Source organism: Syngnathoides biaculeatus, chromosome 21, assembly GCF_019802595.1.
Source record: "Syngnathoides biaculeatus isolate LvHL_M chromosome 21, ASM1980259v1, whole genome shotgun sequence".
Classification (NCBI taxonomy): Eukaryota; Metazoa; Chordata; class Actinopteri; order Syngnathiformes; family Syngnathidae; genus Syngnathoides; species Syngnathoides biaculeatus.
Window position 1 is genome coordinate 3,216,371 of NC_084660.1, and position 19,175 is coordinate 3,235,545.

General features: G+C 49.5%; 4 protein-coding genes across 5 annotated transcripts; 3 read left to right on the forward strand and 1 right to left on the reverse strand.

The window, feature by feature from the left end:
* The first annotated feature begins 199 nt into the window (after positions 1 to 199).
* LOC133494679 (Y-box-binding protein 2-A-like) lies at positions 200 to 3,505 on the forward strand. The gene is made up of 9 exons (XM_061808716.1): positions 200 to 416; positions 1,090 to 1,153; positions 1,227 to 1,260; positions 1,321 to 1,410; positions 1,618 to 1,839; positions 1,996 to 2,072; positions 2,160 to 2,331; positions 2,395 to 2,508; positions 2,573 to 3,505. The coding sequence occupies exons 1-9, from the start codon at positions 338 to 340 to the stop codon at positions 2,609 to 2,611; spliced, it is 891 nt and encodes a 296-aa protein (XP_061664700.1). The 5' UTR covers positions 200 to 337; the 3' UTR covers positions 2,612 to 3,505.
* LOC133494678 (solute carrier family 2, facilitated glucose transporter member 4-like) lies at positions 2,641 to 7,326 on the reverse strand. Its single transcript, XM_061808714.1, has 11 exons — positions 7,227 to 7,326; positions 6,692 to 6,787; positions 6,242 to 6,402; positions 5,968 to 6,092; positions 5,773 to 5,888; positions 5,318 to 5,480; positions 4,988 to 5,175; positions 4,810 to 4,914; positions 4,259 to 4,360; positions 3,969 to 4,172; positions 2,641 to 3,775 (listed from the first exon to the last, which is right to left on the reverse strand). Exons 1-11 carry the CDS (start codon positions 7,257 to 7,259, stop codon positions 3,557 to 3,559), a joined length of 1,512 nt encoding a protein of 503 aa, XP_061664698.1. The 5' UTR covers positions 7,260 to 7,326; the 3' UTR covers positions 2,641 to 3,556.
* A 1,232-nt stretch (positions 7,327 to 8,558) lies between these two features.
* On the forward strand, positions 8,559 to 12,673 carry tp53 (tumor protein p53). Of its 2 annotated transcripts, none has more exons than XM_061808940.1 (11): positions 8,559 to 8,709; positions 9,385 to 9,467; positions 9,565 to 9,619; positions 9,688 to 9,867; positions 10,382 to 10,556; positions 11,166 to 11,278; positions 11,368 to 11,477; positions 11,564 to 11,688; positions 11,849 to 11,940; positions 12,013 to 12,083; positions 12,263 to 12,673. In XM_061808940.1, the coding sequence occupies exons 2-11, from the start codon at positions 9,385 to 9,387 to the stop codon at positions 12,357 to 12,359; spliced, it is 1,101 nt and encodes a 366-aa protein (XP_061664924.1). In that variant the 5' UTR covers positions 8,559 to 8,709; the 3' UTR covers positions 12,360 to 12,673. The 2 variants fall into 2 exon arrangements, with proteins under 2 accessions (XP_061664924.1, XP_061664922.1); XM_061808938.1 differs by having other exon boundaries at positions 8,559 to 8,704.
* A 1,270-nt stretch (positions 12,674 to 13,943) lies between these two features.
* LOC133494948 (uncharacterized protein C4orf54-like) lies at positions 13,944 to 18,828 on the forward strand. The gene is made up of 4 exons (XM_061809256.1): positions 13,944 to 13,949; positions 14,319 to 16,364; positions 16,944 to 17,907; positions 18,538 to 18,828. The coding sequence occupies exons 1-3, from the start codon at positions 13,944 to 13,946 to the stop codon at positions 17,898 to 17,900; spliced, it is 3,009 nt and encodes a 1,002-aa protein (XP_061665240.1). The 3' UTR covers positions 17,901 to 17,907; positions 18,538 to 18,828.
* Positions 18,829 to 19,175: the final 347 nt, after the last annotated feature.

The window sequence follows — 19,175 nt, forward strand, 5'->3', positions numbered from 1 at the left end:
TTTTATCCATTTGATTTTGAATGTAGGTAGCTTGTTTTTAAACTTTATCGCCACCGCAAATACGAGAAATAAAATGGAAGAAAGGTGCTCTCACCTGCACTTTGGCTTGTACTTCCGCACTTTTCTTCGTTTTCTTCTTCTGTGGTGTTTTCTGGCCCTCTTTTTCCTTTCCCGCCCCGACGCTCCTTCGTCCAATCAGGAGGAGACTTCCGCCCGGTGGTCGCGCGCGACGCCCGGATAAAAATGTGAGCAGGTGCGTGCTCGGCCTAATAACTTTGGGTTGCGAGTTGGACGCCGACGCCGACGCCGACGCCGAGACCGAGCAGCCGTAGTCAGCATGTCCGACGCCGAGGCGCAGAGCGCTCCACCTGCGACCCCCGTTGAAGACAAGCCCCAAGCAGAGAGAAAAGTCTTAGGTGGGTCGAGGCAATTTTGGTGCTGACTAATCAATCACAGCTGGACCGCCATCTTGGCGTCTGCGTGCTTAATTCGGCGTACATTTGCTACATCGGGGCGCTTCATTTAAAAATTGAAATGAAGTCATCTTAAGTGTCGACGTTTCAAGACTATTGGGCGGTGTTGAAGCCAAATTTGTTTTTTGTGGAGAAATAATTTTAGTTGTATTTTAGTTTTTTTTTTTTTTAATAAACTTAGTACAACTAGTATGGCTTGAGCTACAATACATTTGAGTTCAGTTTTATTTATCTTGAGTCAACTACTTGACTAAGACCCTAAGGAGAGTTTGTTAAATTTAGACTTTTTTTTATTTATTTGTGATGCTTTGCAAAATATGAGAACGCCTGTTGAAGAGCACTTTTTAATTAAGGCCCCAACCCCCCAAAAGGATGGGGCAGTTGAGCTATTTTCAGATGTCTAGAAAGTGAGGTATTTGACTTCTTATGACAGTGGCCCTTCCTCGTAGCCTGGAGAACTTGATATCAAAGTCTTGCTGTTAATGATTATCTGGCACAAACGCAATGTGCGTATCAGAATCATGTGGCCAATGCCCCCAAAGTCTTCACTACCACGGTCGTAGCATTCCTTGTACATTTCGACTGCTTTTAATCACACGCTAACATTGATTTTTAGCCACCTTGGTTCAAGGGACAGTCAAGTGGTTCAACGTACGTAATGGCTACGGCTTCATAAACAGGTATTTATTTTGGGTACTGGCGATCACGTGAGCAGAACGGTGTATTTATCTTTTGGACTTTTGCTTTCTTTAGGAATGACACGAAGGAGGATGTTTTTGTTCATCAGGTAAAGCAAGACGTATGTTTGGCGTCGGCGCGTGTCCGTTGGTGACTCTTCTTTTCGCAGACTGCAATTAAGAAAAATAACCCGAGAAAGTTCCTGCGGAGCGTTGGTGACGGTGAGTTGGTGGAGTTTGACGTGATCGAAGCTGTCAAGGTGAGCCGTTTGCATTGATCTTAAAATACTTTTTTTTTTTTTTTGAAGGTTTTCTATTTTCATACGCCTTTAAAAATGCCCATTTTCTTTTGAAGTTATTTGTATTAAGGATATATTACTTTGGCCATATTCTATTTTTGACTTAAATGGTGAAGACTTAGTTTTTGTATGATTGTTGAAAAAGAACGACTCCTTTCCCCCGCCGAGGGTTCGGAGGCGGCCAATGTGACTGGCCCAGGCGGGGTGCCAGTCAAGGGCAGTCGCTTCGCACCCAACAAGAGGCGCTTCCAGCGCCGATTCTTTCCACGGCCCGGCGACAAGCCCGCAGACGGCCAGCCCTCCGGCGGCGATGAGGAGGGCGGCGTAGAGAACGGCAGACCCCAGCGGCGACGCCAAAGGCCTCCCCGTCCGCGTCCGGAGACACAAAACGTGAGATGACTGCTGGAAATGATTTATGCTTTTGCCATTAGTGCTTTTCTGCTGCGGCAAAAGTTATCCTACCAATCGGTTGGATGTTGTGATTTTTTTTTTTTTTTTTTTTTTTTTTTTTTTTTTTTTTATAAATATAAATATTTTGCTTTTCAGGGTGAATCTGGTGAGTCAAAGGGCACAGAAGATCAATCAAGACCACAAAGACGTCGGTTCTGGCGGCCATATCGCCGGTATTTTTTTTTTTTTTTTTTTTTTTTGGGGAGGGGGGAGGGAGCGGCGACTATCTTATTTGTTGATGTACGTGTTCCCGATTCCAGACCGTTCCGTCCGCGGCCTGCTTCGGATCAACCAAAGGCGGAAGGCCCACCCGGGCCACCCCCACCCGAAGATCAACCGGAATCATCTGAAAACGATGGCGGCAAAGGCCAGAAGCAGCGGCGCCAATCCAGCCGCCGCCGACAGAGGACCTCCGAGTCGTCAATGTCGAAAGTGAGGCGCCGCCGCTTAGTGTGGTTTGATCGAATCTGTGTCGAAATTGCGCCGTCGTCGTAGAACATGACGGAGAAGTCTACCTCGGAAGGCGGTTCCCCTCTGCAGACATCCAAGGTGGACTTGCAAGTCCAATCCCAGAAGGAGACTCTTCAAAGTTCACCCAACTTGCCAGAGGTAAGGCGTCACATAAACCGCCGCCCGCCGTCGAGGGTGATGTTGACGCGACTCCAACTTGCAGCAGGTCACCGAAACGGCCGTCCCGGTGCCAACTGAGTGACGTTCCTGAGCAGACGGTCGCGTGAGACCTTCTGGAAGTGGTCCGGATGAAGTTTGTTTGTTCAGTGTTAAATGTTAGTTAGACCAAATGGGTAACGTTTTATCCAGTTATTTTTTTTTTTGTGTTGAAGGATTGCCCCTATTTGAGAACGTACAGCTCCCCTCCTTGTACACCCCCCCTGCCCCCAAAACCTGCATTTGCCCCTGTACCCCATCCCCACTTTCCTCCGTAAGATGCAGTTGTCAAAACGGGATGGGTGTCTAATTTGATCTTTGCAAGGGCAAAAAAACCAAAATTGATACTTGCCCTGTTTCCCTAATTAAACACTTTAATTTAAATTGATGCATCAAGTAGTTACCGCAGGAACTAACCTTGATTTTTATTTCCCTTTTAATTTATTTGAAGAGGGCAGAACAAAGCAGCAGGGCAGGGATTAGCGACCGCCTGACAATTCTTAGAGGCTCGTTATTGAGATGAGGGTGAATTATTTTTTTATTTTTTTTTTTTGTTAAGTAAATGTTTGCAATCATTATGCTTATTTCAGGGCAGAATGTACACATGATTTCCAATTAATATCGACAAAGCAGCTGAAAACGTTGCCCACGCAGGCAAACTGTCTTTTTTCCTGCTTTAATTGCTAAAGCTCTTGGGTGAAAATGGTTGTTTGTTGGACTACCCGGATTTATCGAACTTTGCCCACAATTTGTACTTCAGAATTACCATGCATCTTGAATTTGCCAAGCTAAAACAAGTGAAATGTTTGAGTTTTTTTTTTTTCTTTTTTTCCTTTTTGTTTTTTAAACTGATTTAAAGTGCATAAATTCCAGGGTGGAATTGTGAATATTTTGTGGAAATGAGGACGAAAATGGTTTTGTCGCAAAACACCACACTCCATAATAAATAGAATATAACTCCTCAAACGTTGTGATGGAATATGTGCAGTTCTCAGTCCATGCTTTCGTCCCCCAAGTAGTCCATTTCTGTGTTTGTCTTGTTGAGCTCCATGTCCAGCCCCATCATGGTGTCGGGTGAGCCGCGGTTGAAGTCTGTGGCGATCTGGTCGAAGGTCTTGCCCCGTGTTTCGGGCACGCGGAAAAATGTGAAGATGAGGAAGAAGAGCAGGAGCGCAGCGAAGATCAGGAAGACGTATGGTCCGCACAGCTCCTGGGTTGGGGGGGGGGTGCGAGCAGACTGATGTTGGATCGTGCGTCTATTGACTGGTATCAAAATCGGTTGGCATCGCAAATTGAAACGTGGACCACATCATGAAAGGGATCCTGATTGTTTGGATCGCAAGGAGCTCATTTGAAATGTGCTTCGGATCAAGAGCGGTTGTTTTGGAGGGGGGCGTACTCACAGCAACGTACTGGAAGCCCATCCCGACGACGAAGTTGGCGGTCCAGTTCGAGCAGCCCGCCACGGCCACGGCGGCCGGCCGGGGACCCTGCGAGAACAGCTCGGCGACAAAGAACCAAGGGATTGGACCCGGACCCACCTCGAAGAAGGCCACAAAGCCGAAGATGGACAGCATGCTGACGTAACTCATGGCGGGGACCGTGTCCTGGGGGGGGGGAGCGGAGAGGGACAAATGTCAGGAAACGGCCCACCCCGACCCGGCGGACTTGGAACGTGGGGAGACGGACGGACCAAGAAGCTGAGCGCGACGGTCATGAGCACGGCGCAGACGCACATGCCCCCCAGTCCCAGCATGTGGAGGGTCCGCCGTCCCATCCGCTCCACTAGGAAGAGCTGGAAACGAGTCGGAGTCTCATTCGTTCCCGACATTTCCAGAAAATATTCTCAACGCTCAGCTTTTTCCAAAGTTTATGCCACTGCCTTATTCCAAAACGGATTCAGGAATCTCTTTGCTCAAAGTTTTAGACAAAACACTCCATCCCTGTGACTTTTTTTTTTTTTTTTTTTTAAACAAATTTCATGTAGTAGTATATTTCCAAGTTTGATCAAACTTTCAATGAAAGCCGCATGTGTTTTTGTCCACGTGGGGTCGCCACCTTTTGTTTTTGTTTGAATGTGGGTGACGTGGGAGGCAGTTCCAAAACGGCTGCCCATCGAAGCTTGCTTAAAAAAAAAAAAAATGGGGCCCACCATCTATTGGCCGTGGAAAAAGTGAAGCGCCTTGAATACTTTCCACATGCATTGTGTCTTTTGCCAAAACTGGAAAAAGTCTTCCGACTGACCGAGACCACGGTGAAAGCGCAGTTCACTATTCCGGCTCCTATCGTGGCGAAAACCGGACTCTGGACCCCGGCCTTGGTGAAGATGTTTGTGGAATAGTAAAATATCTGCGCGGAAGAAAAAAAAAATGGGAGATTGGCATCTGTGAATGGTTTTGAACATCTGCTGATCACAACTTACTGCATTGATCCCGGAGAGCTGCTGGGAGAGCTGCAGCAGGATGGAAATGATGATGGGCTGGCGGTGCACCGGAGAGCGGAAGAGCTCCGGGATGGACACCTTCCTCTCCAGGTCCATCCTCCTCTTCTCCTCCTTCATCTCCGCCAGCAGGTCGCCCACCTCCTGGCGGCCGGTCAACCGCCGCAGGCCTGAAAACCCAACGTGAACGCCTGGGGGTCAACCGCGTTTTGTCTTGGACTTTAGCAGACCTCGGAAGAAAAAAGGATGGGAAGAGGAGGAGGACCGGGAAGAACGTCATCCGGGGCCGCCGCATCGGTCGGCGGCACTCACCTCTCTTGGCCTGATGCTCCTGACAGCGGACAATGAAGAGGAAGCGGGGGCTCTCCGGGCAGAAGGGCAACAGCGCCATCTGGAGGACGGTGGGCACCACCGTCAGGCCCATCAGGACGGGCCACAGGTCCTCGGTGCCCAGCAGCTGCCGCAGCCCTAAGATCTGAATTGGGAGTTGGTGACTACGGTACAAGCGCCGCTGCAGAAAATGCGCGCCCACATTAACACACAATGCAGATCCAAATGCCACAGCAGAACCTCTTTGACCCAGAGCGTAGTAGTATCAGTTCCTGATCACCAATTAACGAATGAAACAGTCCCGGGGGGGAGCGGGAGCTCAACTGAAGTCGAGAATTTGGAGCCTTTGCACTTGCATCGAGTCTTAATGTTGTTTGCAAATGTCCCGAGCGGTCTGTCGCGATGTTAATTCTTTGCAAAACCTGCCGCCGCCTCACCTGCGCGATGAGGATTCCCGTGACGATGGCCAGCTGATGCAGCGTGCCCAGCGCCCCTCGCAGACCGGTGGGCGCGATCTCCCCCACGTACATGGGGGTCAAGCCGGACGCCAGCCCTGCGGGCCAGAAGGTGCCAGAAGGTCAGACCAGACCGCGGCGGGCCGGCACGATCGCTACGGAAGATGCGAGGCCAACCGCAGTAGGCGCCGATGACAAAGCGCCCGAGGATCATCATTTCAAAGGAGCGACACAGCTTGGACAGGCCCATCAGGCTGCCGCCGCCGAAGGCCAGCAGGTTGTTGATCAGCAGAGCTTTTCTCCTGCAACAGCACGCGTGCGATTTATTCACAGCGATTGACTTTGAGCTGTCAAACTGAAAAGAATACAAAGAGGATCTTTGCAAAGAACAACTCACATCATCGCTGCGGCAATCGCGTTGTCACATTTGAACTCTCGGCGGCTCGGTTACCTGCCCAGCCACTCGGACACAAATCCCACACAGAACGAGGACAGCATGCCCCCCAAGGAGAAGATGGCCACGGACAGGGACCACAGGGACGTGAGGCTCCCCGCCGGGATGGGTCGCCCGTACCGGTGCGCCCACGTGGAGTTGTAGTCCTCCTCGATGATCTGAGCACAGGACAATATCCGGTCACGAGCGCACGCTCGCCTGTGTTGAAAATAAACATCTCGGGCCCCTATTTTGGTTGCGCTTGTCAGCTGGTGTTTGCCTGACTGTCAAGGTGAAGGCGGTCACATGACTCTGGAGTGACGGCCCAAAGTTTCACTAATGACTAATTCGCGTTTTGTTTTTTTTTGTTTTTTTTGTGGGGTACGTTTATGATTTCCAACAGCTGCGCGCGTTCCTTTCCTTAAATTAGATTTGATTTGAGTGAAATTTTTGGACTCCGGCTTGTACCCTCTGAGGCGCATTGATGACGCCGATGTTGTATCCAAACTCCAGTGATCCCAGGACGGCAGTGAAGACGGACAGAGCCAGGGTTCCGGTCACCGTCTGCAACACGACCATTATTGTAAAAAAAAAAAAAAAGACAGCCCACACAAACACACGTAGATGCGCTAATATTGACACACTGAATATAAATATAACCCACGTATACCCCTCAGGCCACAATACAGGCACCTGTTTCCACGATGACAGACAGGGGACCTTGGCTCCCGTTTCTGACGCCACGTTCGAACTAAATGGCAACTCCGCAGAGATGAACGTCACAATAATGATAATTATACTAAAATGTAAAATGGAGGGATAGACAGTAGATATTGTTTACGCAGGAAGCAGTCAAGCGAGCCGGCCTCAAGGTCAAAGCGCAAACGCAAACGCAAACAAGGAACGTTTTGGTTCCGGAGGCCTCGCGTTTTGCCCAAAGACGCAGATTTCATCTCAATCGTGATCACTTGCTTGACCAGGACCCTCCCCCGAGGCCACTGACCTCCCCTCCAAGTTGCTGAAAGCCGGCCGGCATGACTTTTGGCGGCTCCGTCGACCTCCACCCCTAAAGAGAGCGCGCCGAGCTCCCCACTTGGCCGTCGAGCGCCGAGGCAAAACGGGATACAATCCAAAGGTTGAGGAACACCGTCCGCCGTCCAGGACTGTCTTGTAAAGTGACACCGAGCGCGACCACGTGCGTGCTTCGGTCTGAAGGGGGGCGGGGGTGTGGGGATGTGGGGGTGGGAAGGTGGGGCTAGGTAGTCCGGGCGGAGGGGCTTTGAGCTCGAAAGAAGGTGAAGGTCGAAAAGGTGAGCGGCCCTTCGGCCTGTTGCGATGAAAGAGCGATTTCACGGAACGGGGGCTCATTTCTGACCCCCTCGTCGCCATTGTCTGGACTTCAGACCGCCCCCTGAACGGATTGCTATTTTCGGGTGGATGCCGAAAGGTCGCCCTGAGGTCGCAAAGACAACGGCCGACAGGTGCAATCTAAATTTGGGAACAAAACTGCTCGACGCAGACAGAAATCACATTTTGCTTTTCAAGTGACGTTTCAAATTTCGTGCCGACGTGTCGAATTAATATGGTAACCAAAACTGATCACTGGCTAGATCGATAAACCCCAAACCATTTTTTCCACCTGTTGCTCGGATGATATTGGGAGAAGTCATGGAGTGACCACATCCATATTTGACGCTAAGGTGTATTGATACCGTATCCGAATCGATACCGTATCCGTTCGGGATTTCGTTTCGGTATCGACTTCACTGAACAACACCGAAACAATGCAAAAAAAAAAAAAAAAAAAAAACCCATCATACAGTTTATTGGTACCGCATAGACTGACAATGTTAATATTCTATGATGTGGTGGATCAATACTGAATTGAATTGAAGAACAATAACGGCTGAGAAAATGGACGGATGGATGGATGGATGATGATTTTAATGAATAAAAACGAAATACAGATGAATAAATACACATAGAAAAGTTCACTACTTGAATAAGTCATTCCAATTATTTAACTCAATTTGTTATTCTGCAGTTGAATTAACTAATTATTGATTTTTTAAAAATGGTTTATTTATATACGATGTTGTTCAGTCTCTGGATTTTATTTTACTAATATTCACCCAATCAACTCAATCAATGAGATAAAACAATACAACATTAATTAAATTAGCAAGCCATGATTCATTGTTCCTAAAAAATAAATAAATAAATAAATAAATAAATAAAAAATACAATGACCGTGAACGCAACATGAGACGTTCATGTTCGCGGTCCGTTAATTGGTCGATGAGATGTCACGAGGGCGTAAGGCCCGCCCCCCAGCTTCCTCCGGCGGGAGTGATTGGTGGAAATCCCCCCCGACCCAAAACGGAGTCGACGTTTTGGTCTCAAAATATTTTGGCGTGTTTTTCGACTGACTCAATTCGGGACATTTCCTCCGCGCAAAGTGACACGATTGGCTACTCGGCGGTAAGGTGGGCATACATACTCGGCGCGCGTGTCATGTCGTGGGTGTTTTCGGGGAACTACGGCGACTTCTTTGGCGCACCAAGTTTGTCGGCCTCCGATAGCCATGCTCATTAGCTAGCTATGCTACCGCCATTCCGCCTCGACAGTCACAGACTTTGTTGACCGCACTTTGCTCAGGGAGACGGTTTCCTATTCCATATGTATATGTATCGGTTTGAAAAGCCAACTAATCGATGGGGGAATCCGGGCAGCCGCGATCAAGTGCGAAGTGTTCTGCTCGCTGAACAATTCGCATAAGCGACGTGGGGGGCGGGAAATGATTTGCAAGTCGAGGATGTTTACATCCTAAACGATGGCCAAAATACACGTACAGGTTATTGGGCTTTTTGAAATATCCCAAAATGAAATACTAAAATATAGCATGACGCAAAGTGACCTTGTGATCAGAAAAAAAAAAAAATGCTAATAGACGTTTTTAATCATCATGATTGCTCCTAACATTAATTTGCACCATTTTCCACAGATTATCAATATTTTTTTCCTCTACGGAGAAGAGGCTAAGGAACTCAATTTATTCAGATGAAGTGATTTCAAATGCAATCTGTTCCAGCCTGATATTCTGAACTCGTTCCATGCCATTTTCATCTTGCATATTTTGTCATCTGCCCTTGACATGAAAGATGGAGCCAAACCTGGAGGACTTGTCCATAAGTCAGGATCTCCAGATGAGTCAGGAATCCTTCCTGAAAGTCTGGGGCACCTAGTAAGACACTTTTCTTTTTTTTTTTTTTTTTTCTTCTTTGAGGTTACACTTAAGAATGGAAAATTGGACACCATTTTCTTTCCTCCCCCCCCCATAGCCTGACATGTTCCTTCCTCGCCAACGAAGATAATCACCCATCCAGCACCAACCAGGTAAGACAGCTGTCGTAACACAGTTTTGGTTCTTCTTCTCACCCCTCACCCCTGCCGCCGTCACGCAGCTCCACGACATGCCGGAGCAATTTGACGAGAACCTCTTCGACATGCCGGAGGTGCCGCCCGTCGTCGACGCCGTCCCCCCGCCGGCCTCCACCGTGCCGGTCACCATAGACCATCCTGGGGACTACGGCTTCCTGCTCCGTTTTCAGAACTCCGGCACCGCCAAGTCGGTCACGTCCACTGTGAGTTCCCATCTCAAACTCCTCCTCATCCTCATCATCATAAAAATGACACCAAGACCAACAGGTCACCAACCAGGGAGGACCCCCGTCCATGCTTTACTCGGGCTACTTTTTTAATGCTAATATCCGGCAAGCAAATATAGAAAACATATTGGAAGAGCTTTGATGAAACTTAAAAATCTTACCTTGGGAACTGCCCTTCTCGGGCCGCAGAATGCAATCAATTCTGTCCGAGTCGAGGACACGGCACTCTCTCGCCCGTGGCGACTGAATGGCGTTGCTCGTGACGCCGACCCAGGATGTGCTCCGGTTCCTGCCGCCGCCCCCCCCCAAGATAGGTCAATCAGGCTCTAAAAGCCCCTCCCCACCTTCCTTCTGCTGGTGACTTGATTGCAAGCGCCAAACATGACGGGACATGTTCCCCTCACTCGCATTCCTGCAGCACATGAGGGGGTTAAAGGTGAACTTTGGGAAAGTCCAAAAAAAAAGAAGTCAAATGCGTATTTCCCCTCAGTATTCAACGATGCTGAACAAGCTCTACTGCCAGCTGGCCAAGACCAGCCCGGTGGAAGTGCTGGTGAGCAAAGAGCCGCCGGCGGGCGCCATCCTCCGAGCCACAGCGGTCTACAAGAAGACGGAGCACGTGGCTGACGTGGTGCGCCGGTGCCCGCACCACCAGAACCAGGATGGTATGGCTGCACGTGGCAAATTTCATTTCCGTTTTTGTTCACGTATCTCTCCTGAGTAAACTGCTCGGTCGCTCGTAAAATACATATTTCTAAATGTACCAGGCATTTCTATTTAACAATGAGGAGGGATTATTTTTAAAATCATCTTTGACGGACTAATATTTTTGTCGTCGTTGCTAATTGACCTTACGGCGACATGGTCATCATTACAAATCAATGAAAAAATTGAGAATTGTTCTGAAAGACTATTTTACATACAAAATGAAGGCTTTTCCACTTAGACGTAATAACTACTTAATATGGTCTTTCACGTGTAATTGATTAGCTATTTGGATGATTAGAATTGCAAATCAAATTTACAAAATGGAAATAATATTGCCAAACTCTTTTGCGTCGCCCTTTCAAAAAATGAAATTGTTGAGTGAAAATTAGGGTGAATTAAATGAAACGGAAATGTGTTTATAATCAAAACACAATAACAGGTTAAGTTTCTTTCAATCAATAATTCTTTCATCATCAAAGTGAAATATTAAATAATTGAATGAAAGTCCATATTTGGGAGAAATAATGTGACGCTTTTCTAACCGCCGCCCGCACGTCGACGTGTAGCGGCGCCGCACAGCAGCCACCTGATCCGAATGGAGGGCAGCCAGCGGGCGCAGTATTTCGAGGACGTGAACACCAAGAGGCAGAGCGTCACGGTCCCCTACGAGCCCCCCCAGGTCGGTCCCGGAAAAGTCGAGCTCGCGGGCGTCAACGCTTCCGACTGGGTGGGGGGTGTGATATAATAAATGCGTTCTGGGTCCCGCAGCTGGGCTCCGAGATGACGACCATCCTGCTCAGCTTCATGTGCAACAGCTCCTGCATGGGGGGCATGAACCGCCGGCCCATCCTCACCATCCTGACCCTGGAGACCCCCGAGTAACTTCCGCGCTCCCGTTTTTGTACTCCTTTTCGCCCTCGCCCCCCCCCCCTCGAACTTCACGGCCGCCTCCGCCTTTCCCCAGCGGGCTGGTGTTGGGCCGGAGGTGTTTTGAGGTGCGCGTCTGCGCGTGTCCCGGCCGGGATCGCAAAACCGAAGAGGAGAACAACGCGAAGATGCAAAGCGGCACCAAGGAAACCAAAAAGCGCAGTAGGTGGTCAAAATCAGCCTCAAATGCCTCCTTCAAGCATTCATAGAAAAAGGCTCAAGCTTTTTATTTATTTTTTTTAAACAATTTTACTCATGATAGACATGCCGACCGCATACGTACGGACAGACGTAATCATAGTTTGCTCCAAAATGTCAACAGAGAGTAACCCGCCCGCGGTCGCCGCCCCAGTTAAGAAACCCAAGCCGAGCTCCAGCACTGACGGAGATGACAAAGAGAGGTTTTGTTTGGTGGTAAGTCAGAAGTCAGTGCAAAGGTGAAAATTGTCACTTTTTTTTTTTGAACGCGCTTCTATTTCCCTGCAGGTTTTCGGACGCGAGCGATACGAACTGTTGAAGAAGATCAACGACGGCCTGGAACTGCTGGAAATGCAAGCGTAAGAAAGATGGCATTTTCATTTAAAGAGGGCGTCTCGGGTTGGTTCTGCCCACCTCAACCCGTTTTTTTTTTTTTTTTTTTTCTCGTTCCGGAGATTAAGCCCAAATGCTGCGTGCATTTTTTTTTTTTTTGGGAGAAACCATCTTATCTTTTCTTTCTTTTTTTTTACCCTTCTAGAAAAAACAAGTCAAATGCGGTGGTGAGACCCGAGGTGGTGCTTCCTTCCAGTGGGAAGCGACCCTTGCTCAAAGAAGAGCGCAGCGACACGGATTAAAGAAAAAAAACAAAACAAAACTGCAAATGATGATGGAAAAAGGCGGTTCTGAATTTCTACTCTTTATTTTTCCATGTTTCACATGTCATTCCTTTTTGAAAGGGTTTTGGGTATTTTTTTTTTTTTTTTTTTTTACTGGATCATGAGATGTACTTTACTGCTCCCGGTCCTCCATTTTGACTGGAGCAGCTGTCATTTCTGTTATGTCATTTGGTGCTTTCAAATCATTTCTGTGTTGAATGCTTGCTCATGAATAAATTGCTGCGTCCTTTTGTTTTTGTTTTTTCAATTGAATAAAAAAACACCAAAGTCCATTCAGAGGCTCCTTCTCGTGGTTCGACGCACCCCGCTTGGATGTTTATGCTAAGCGACAGATGTAAAACGAATGAGGAGGGTTATTCCAAGCTCTGGCGCGTTGACTTCCTCTCTAAAATTACCCCTCGTCTTAAAGGTCATCCACGGACTTGTAAACATTTGCTATCCTTTTAATTTGGAATGTTCCAAATATTACGCAAGAATGTCGACGTGAAAAGTTTGGTTTGCGAACCCTAAATTTCCGGATAACGTGTTTGCGCTGATTGAAAACATCTTGAAATAGCTGAAAATGAAATCTTTTTCACTTTTGCATGACTATCCATTGTTGTCAATCACCGGTGTCAAACTCGAGGCCCGGGGGCCAGATGTGGCCCGTGTAGGCAAATCCGCATCAGCTTCCGTATTTTTTGTTCAAATCTGCACCAAAATGACAAATTGTCATATGATAAATGATGACGTTGAGATATTGCGAGCATTTTTATGCTACCAAACATCAGCAACAAGAGAAAAACGCATCAAGATCCCAAAACTGCCGTAGTTAATGAATTCAACATGTAAATCTGATGGGTCAATGAAATGTTTTCACCGTTTCAGTCATAATGGCCCTCTGAGAGAAACCATAACTACAATGTGGCCTGCGACAGAAGTGAGTTTGACACCCCTGCTGTAAATCATGTGGTCTCTACTCGCAACGGTATCTTCTCAAGACCCGTTGTCGTCGGTGTGATCGCGAGTGCGGCTGTTTGTCTCGATGTGCCCTGCGATTGGCTGGCGGCCAGTTCAGGGTGTACCCCGCCTACCGCCCCTCGACAGGCTCCGGCCCTCCCGCGACCCTTGTGAGGATAGGCAGCAAAGAAAATGGATGGATGGATGTTTTATGCAACATTCACTCATCTAGACTGTCGTGTGACGCGGTAGTCTCGGTTGTGCATCGTTGTCATTGGGTAAATATGGTATAATTTTTCCAAAATCCTTTACATGTGGTGCAATGAATACATGTTTTTCTTCATCCATTTACATTTCATCACGTTCTGTGATCAGTTTAAGGAAAAAAAAAAAAAAAAAAAAGGTGGTTGTTTCCGAAACGAGTCTATGGTTTTCATTCGCTTGATAGAGGAGAAATCCTCGACTCCCAATCGCGTAAGTCATCAAAAGTCATTGAAATCGATACACGCGTATGACATTTTCAACAGCGCAACTTGTCATAGTTGCCAACCACGTTTCCAAATTCATCTTTCCAACACGGCTTGTAAGTCGAGGTACCCCTGGATGAAGGTCAGTCCACCGACTTGCGCTCATGTGCCGCATTCACTACGGCGGCCGTATCCGCGTCAAAAAGCCAACCCGCTCAAGGAAGACTGGTTTTGTTAAGAGTGCTTGACGCAATTTTTGCCTGTCGTCCTTGAGAACAACTCGGACAGATGAGTTAATTTTGACGAAGGCCTCTCATTGGTTCACATCTTCAGAGTATCATGTAGCCCAGACAGGAGTCAATAATGTCTCGGTCCCTTTTTTATACTCTTCCATGTCAGCTGCTGCAATGGGGTAGGGGGTGTTTAGCGCGCCACACCGTCTGCAGTACCAGCACCCCGGGGTGCTTTCGCTCCCCGCACGGAAGCTACGAAGACCGAGACTCCGCCGCAGCCTCCGACGCTCCTCCAAACGGTGGAGTCCGACGGCGAGGAGAACGGAGTTGACCTTTTCAAGCGGGAGGTGAAAGATGCGGGTCGACAAATGTCCGATTTAGGGATCGAGACGGACTCGGATGAGTGTGACGAAGACGACGGCGACAACGTGACTACGCTGGCCGAGGATGAGTCTCACTACATCACCACGCACGCCATCCGGCTCTCCGAGCTGTCTGACGGCGACTCAGACCCGGGCGCCGGCTCCTCCTCCTCGTCCACGTGGGACACTGAGGACGGTCACCAGGTGTTATCCTTTGTGGATTACGCCTCTTTCCGCTGCAACGGAGTGCTGATGGTGACGAGGGGGCAGGACGTGGCGGGGAGCGCTCTGCGCAAAAGAGATCCATCGTTACAATTTGGCGTCTGCGGCAAGGATGGTGGACAGGTCCAACTGTCAGTCAAAACCACCCCCCAGGCTCCGAATGACCCGCTCCCAGAAAGTACGATTTATCACGCCAAAGACGCCAGAGATACTTGCCCCTCGGCGGAGGGGGCAGCGGATGGGAACATCGCGGACCCGCGTGATAGGGCGAAGGTTGCCATTCCTGCGCCGGCCGGCAAATTGCAAGCAAAGGAAAGCCCCGAGTATTCCAGTTGCGCTTCCAGTGAGCTGGACGACACTGACAAGGAGGTGCGCAACCTGACGGCCAGAGCCTTCAAGAGCCTTGCTTATCCTTACTTGGACGCCATCGACTTCGGCGCCTCCAGCGAGTCCTCTGCGTCCGAACAGGGGATCAATCGCTGGTCCACGTTTGTTGACCTGAAGTACTCCAACATGAGCCAGAGTCTTGCCTCCCAGCCGACAGCCGAGCCGGAAAGGGGGAAAAAAAATAGCAGCGACTTTGCTCAGCCGCTGAACGGGGATGCGGCTCCCCACAGTGCCCTGTCTACGAAGAGAATAGAACTAACGGGGAAGTTTGGTCAGGGGCAGGGTGGGGTCGTGCGGCTCACTGAGACTCTGAATTTTCGCTGCAATGTCAAATCAGGAATGTACACGGGAGAAAGGCGTGCCAGCGTCACTCCGAGCCCCACGGGAGCGGGATCGCATTCCGTGGATGAGGTTACCGTCAACAGTTTGCTGGGCGGCAGGGGGAGAGGGGCCACTACTCAGTCGAAAAGCATGGAGGGCACCCACAAGAAAGCCATCTTTGCGTCCAGTGTGATACAAAATGTGCTTTCCAAAAAGATGCAGTTTGAGCAGGAGCGCCGCATGGAAAGGGGCGAGGTGAAGGAAGCTCATCGCAAGGGGGACTGCCGCCGGACCAGGGGGCTTCAGAGACAGAGCTCCAAACTCTCCGAGACCAACTCCGACAGCGTGGACGACTGGGCCGATTTTGCGGACTGCGGCTCGAGACGGGGCCCTCGGTCGGAGGTGCCGGGTAAAGCAATGGATGGTAAAAGGGGAGGAATGGAAGTGTCAAAAGGGCCGTTGCTCCGCAGCCATAACAGCGCCTTCAGATGCTGGAGGAATGAGGAGCTAGAGTTTCCGCAGGATCATAAAAACCATCAAACCCCAGAAGAGACGGCGCCTCCAGAGGGAATAGGGGATCAGTCCTTGGCCAGCAGTGGCAAACTGACAAAAATGTCACGTTTGTTTGTGCCAAACATCCAATGTGTGGCCAACGGCAGAGAGGTGCAGCGGGAGCTCCAGCTCGAATCCGACCACACTTTATACATAGCGGGCTCAAAAGGTGTCGCCGTGTCCAAATCTCCAGAAATCAAAATTAATCTCCAGAGCTGTAACGCGGCCGGTTTGAGCACTGCCGATGACTCTAAAGGCCAGGAGGTCCTGGCTGCAGCTTCGAAGTGTGATTCTTCCGATAAAGTGCCGCATTTTATGGTTCGAGGCATTCGGGATGGTAAAGCTAAGCTGCAGACACCCATACACCACGTCAGGGATGTGCGTAAACTGGTTAAAAGCTCGTATCACTTTGTTTCGTTGGATCCTGAATCCGATTTTGCCTCCACTGACAGCCACCACAACTCTCAGCATCCTACATCGGTCTCCCCCATTGTGATAAAATGCCAGTCGGTGAATACAAACTGCAACAAATCTGGTCTACCTCAGGATAGATCGCCTCCAAGGGGGGCTAAAAGTTTGGCAGCGCAAAGAGCGGCAGGGAGAGCGCCCCAGGGAATGTTAGATCATCTTCCAGAGGAGGTGAGTTTCGGAATCGAGAGCAAACTGGTTTCAAACCGTGAAAAAATGCCCGAGGTTACGGACAAGTCAAACCAGGTAGCTCTTGAAAAGCTTCAGGCGGCGGTGAAAACGATGGAGGAGCTTTACGTGTTTGACAAAAATGAATGGAAAAGGAAAAACGCAGCACAGCCCCTGATGGACAGCCATCTGCTCTCATTGATTGCAAGTGACGAGAACAGTGAGGAAGAAGCACTCGTGGGCTCCGTCGTGGGGGAAATTGCAAGAAGGGATTCATGTTCTCGTTTGAACACGACTCCACCAGTCGTGGCAACTGAAACCTGGCTAAGGACTGCGGGCGACCATGATGACCCTCTCGAAGCCCGGTCGGCAGCAGCTCCCGTTAGTTTCAGCCTTAAGCCGTCTGCGGGTGCCACGGCGAAGACTCCGCAGCCAATAACCGCTGCGCCGCCATCTTACGGTACCAAAACCTTTGCCTCCAAGTCTCCTAAACTACCCACATCCTCAAAAGTCTTCCCACCGAAGACGAGCGGCGAGTCAGAAGAAATTCTGGCCACGGAGCAGAGTGCCGACAATCAGAACTACCTAACCATTCCGGTCAAGTCTCACACCAACAGAAGCAAACAGGGCTTGTCTGTATTTTCCACCCAGTCCCATCCAACCGATCGTCATTTGCACATCCCTGCATCGGGTAGTAAGTCCCAGAGAAGCTCTGGAGCGGCACTGCCGACTCACTCAACTGAGGTCCCGGCCGCGACCATTTACCACTCCGTGCCTTTGGGTATGTCCGCAAATCAGCCACAGGTGTACTGTTTCTCCCCTGCGATAACCCCCGCACCTGTGCTAGATTCGTTCCAGGCCACGCAGAGAAAGATGCTCCTGGATCCCACCAGCGGAAGCTACTACCTGGTGGACACCCCAGCCCAACCCTCCACACGACGACTCTTGGACCCCGAAACGGGCCACTACGTCGAGATACCCATGCTCCAACCTCCCGTGACCCCCGTTCCCATGACAATCTCCCCTTTGGCCTTGGGCTCTGCCGCATACGGACACGCCTACATGATTTACCCCGGTTTTGTGACGTCGCCCCCTGTGATTTCAACCCCGGCGCTAGTTCAGCCGCAAGTGCAGGTCGAGAGCAGTGAGAAAGCGCTGCCCCACCGGTCTGAGGGCATGTACATGGAGACCCCCTTATACATGACCACCGGGAAGGCCACGGCAGGGGCCCCCAATGTGGTCAGCATCGCCAGACCGCGGCAGGGTTTTCCCGGTGGCAAGCAGCCGGTCATAAGCATTACGTCGCAGGAGGGCCCTCGGATTATTGCGCCGCCTTCATTTGACGGGACGACAATGAGCTTCGTGGTTGAGCACAGGTGAAAAGTAGGTGAGTTCCCCCATGTATACCACTTGTGAAAAACAACTGAGGCGAGTGCCCTCAATCTCAATTTGATAGGTGGAAAGGTTCCCTGCAGGGGTTAGAGTATCGAAATGAGTACCAAAGTGGGTTTGGAGCAGGTTCAACGTGGAGCCAGGTAGTCTGGTTCCCAGGCCGCAGTCAAGAAAGTCAAGAAAGTGCAGCAGAGCTGCGAAGTAACAATGGCAGCCTCAGTCTCGGTGGGACACCATCAGCTGCTGCTGAATGTCAAAAGCCGCCGAGCCGGGGTCAGCGGGCTTTTTATAGCCTGCGGAGAGAGTGACAAGTCAAATTCTACCGTCTTCCGATCAACACCAATTGCATAAACGCAGCGTTGGCCGTGGCAGCTGCGCTTTCTTGTCAGATCAGCATACCGAGTGGCTGGAGTTTAGTTGACTTCAAGCAAACATATCTTTGATAATGGCTTGGAAGGGAGCTAAGGTTGGGTATGAATGGTCGGTGGGTCGGTAGGTCGGCGTGCTCGTAAGCAAGCCTGGCTAATTATTTAGATGTCTAGACCGGTACGTCGGTAGCTTGGTTGTCTCCACGTTGGGGTTCGCGAGAGCTTGACTTGTTTTTTTTTCCCTTGCAATTTCCCAGCAGGTCGGAAGACGAGCGTGGCCACGATGGAAACGCTTCTGGACCGGACCGCGTCGATCTGAATGTCTCCTCCCCGGATGCGTAGTCGAGTGTATGGATGTTTTCTACGCCACGATTGTAATTTCCAGCGTGACGAGCTTGAATTACATATTCACGTGCACGTGTGCTGCCTCGTGCATTCTATACGTACAGTATGTGAGACGAAAAAGTGGAAAGGAAGAGGAGGAGTCGTACGTCGCAACGTTTGACGGTAAAACGAGCCGGCGTTGCTCCAGAGCCGTGAAGACATTGAAAGGGTGGGAAAAATAATCTAAAGTCCATATTTTTGTTATCTCGCTTCTAATGTGCGTGCGTGACACAAGTTGATGATTTACATTCGTTTCTGGTGGAGCATTTCAATAAAACTTTTTCTTTTGTTTGTTTCCAAATCGCCTCAGTCCCTTTGAGTCTGCGTGTAAATGATTCGAATGCTATAAACGTTGTCGGCAATGAACGCGTGTCGCCCCCGACTCAACTTTACTTGAGGTCAGCCATTTCGTTTTGACCCAAAGTATTGAATTTTCTATTTCTTCTCAGTTTTATTCGAGGTAAATTGCTTATTCACACAAAGTCACAAGCAAAATGGAACTCGCAGCATT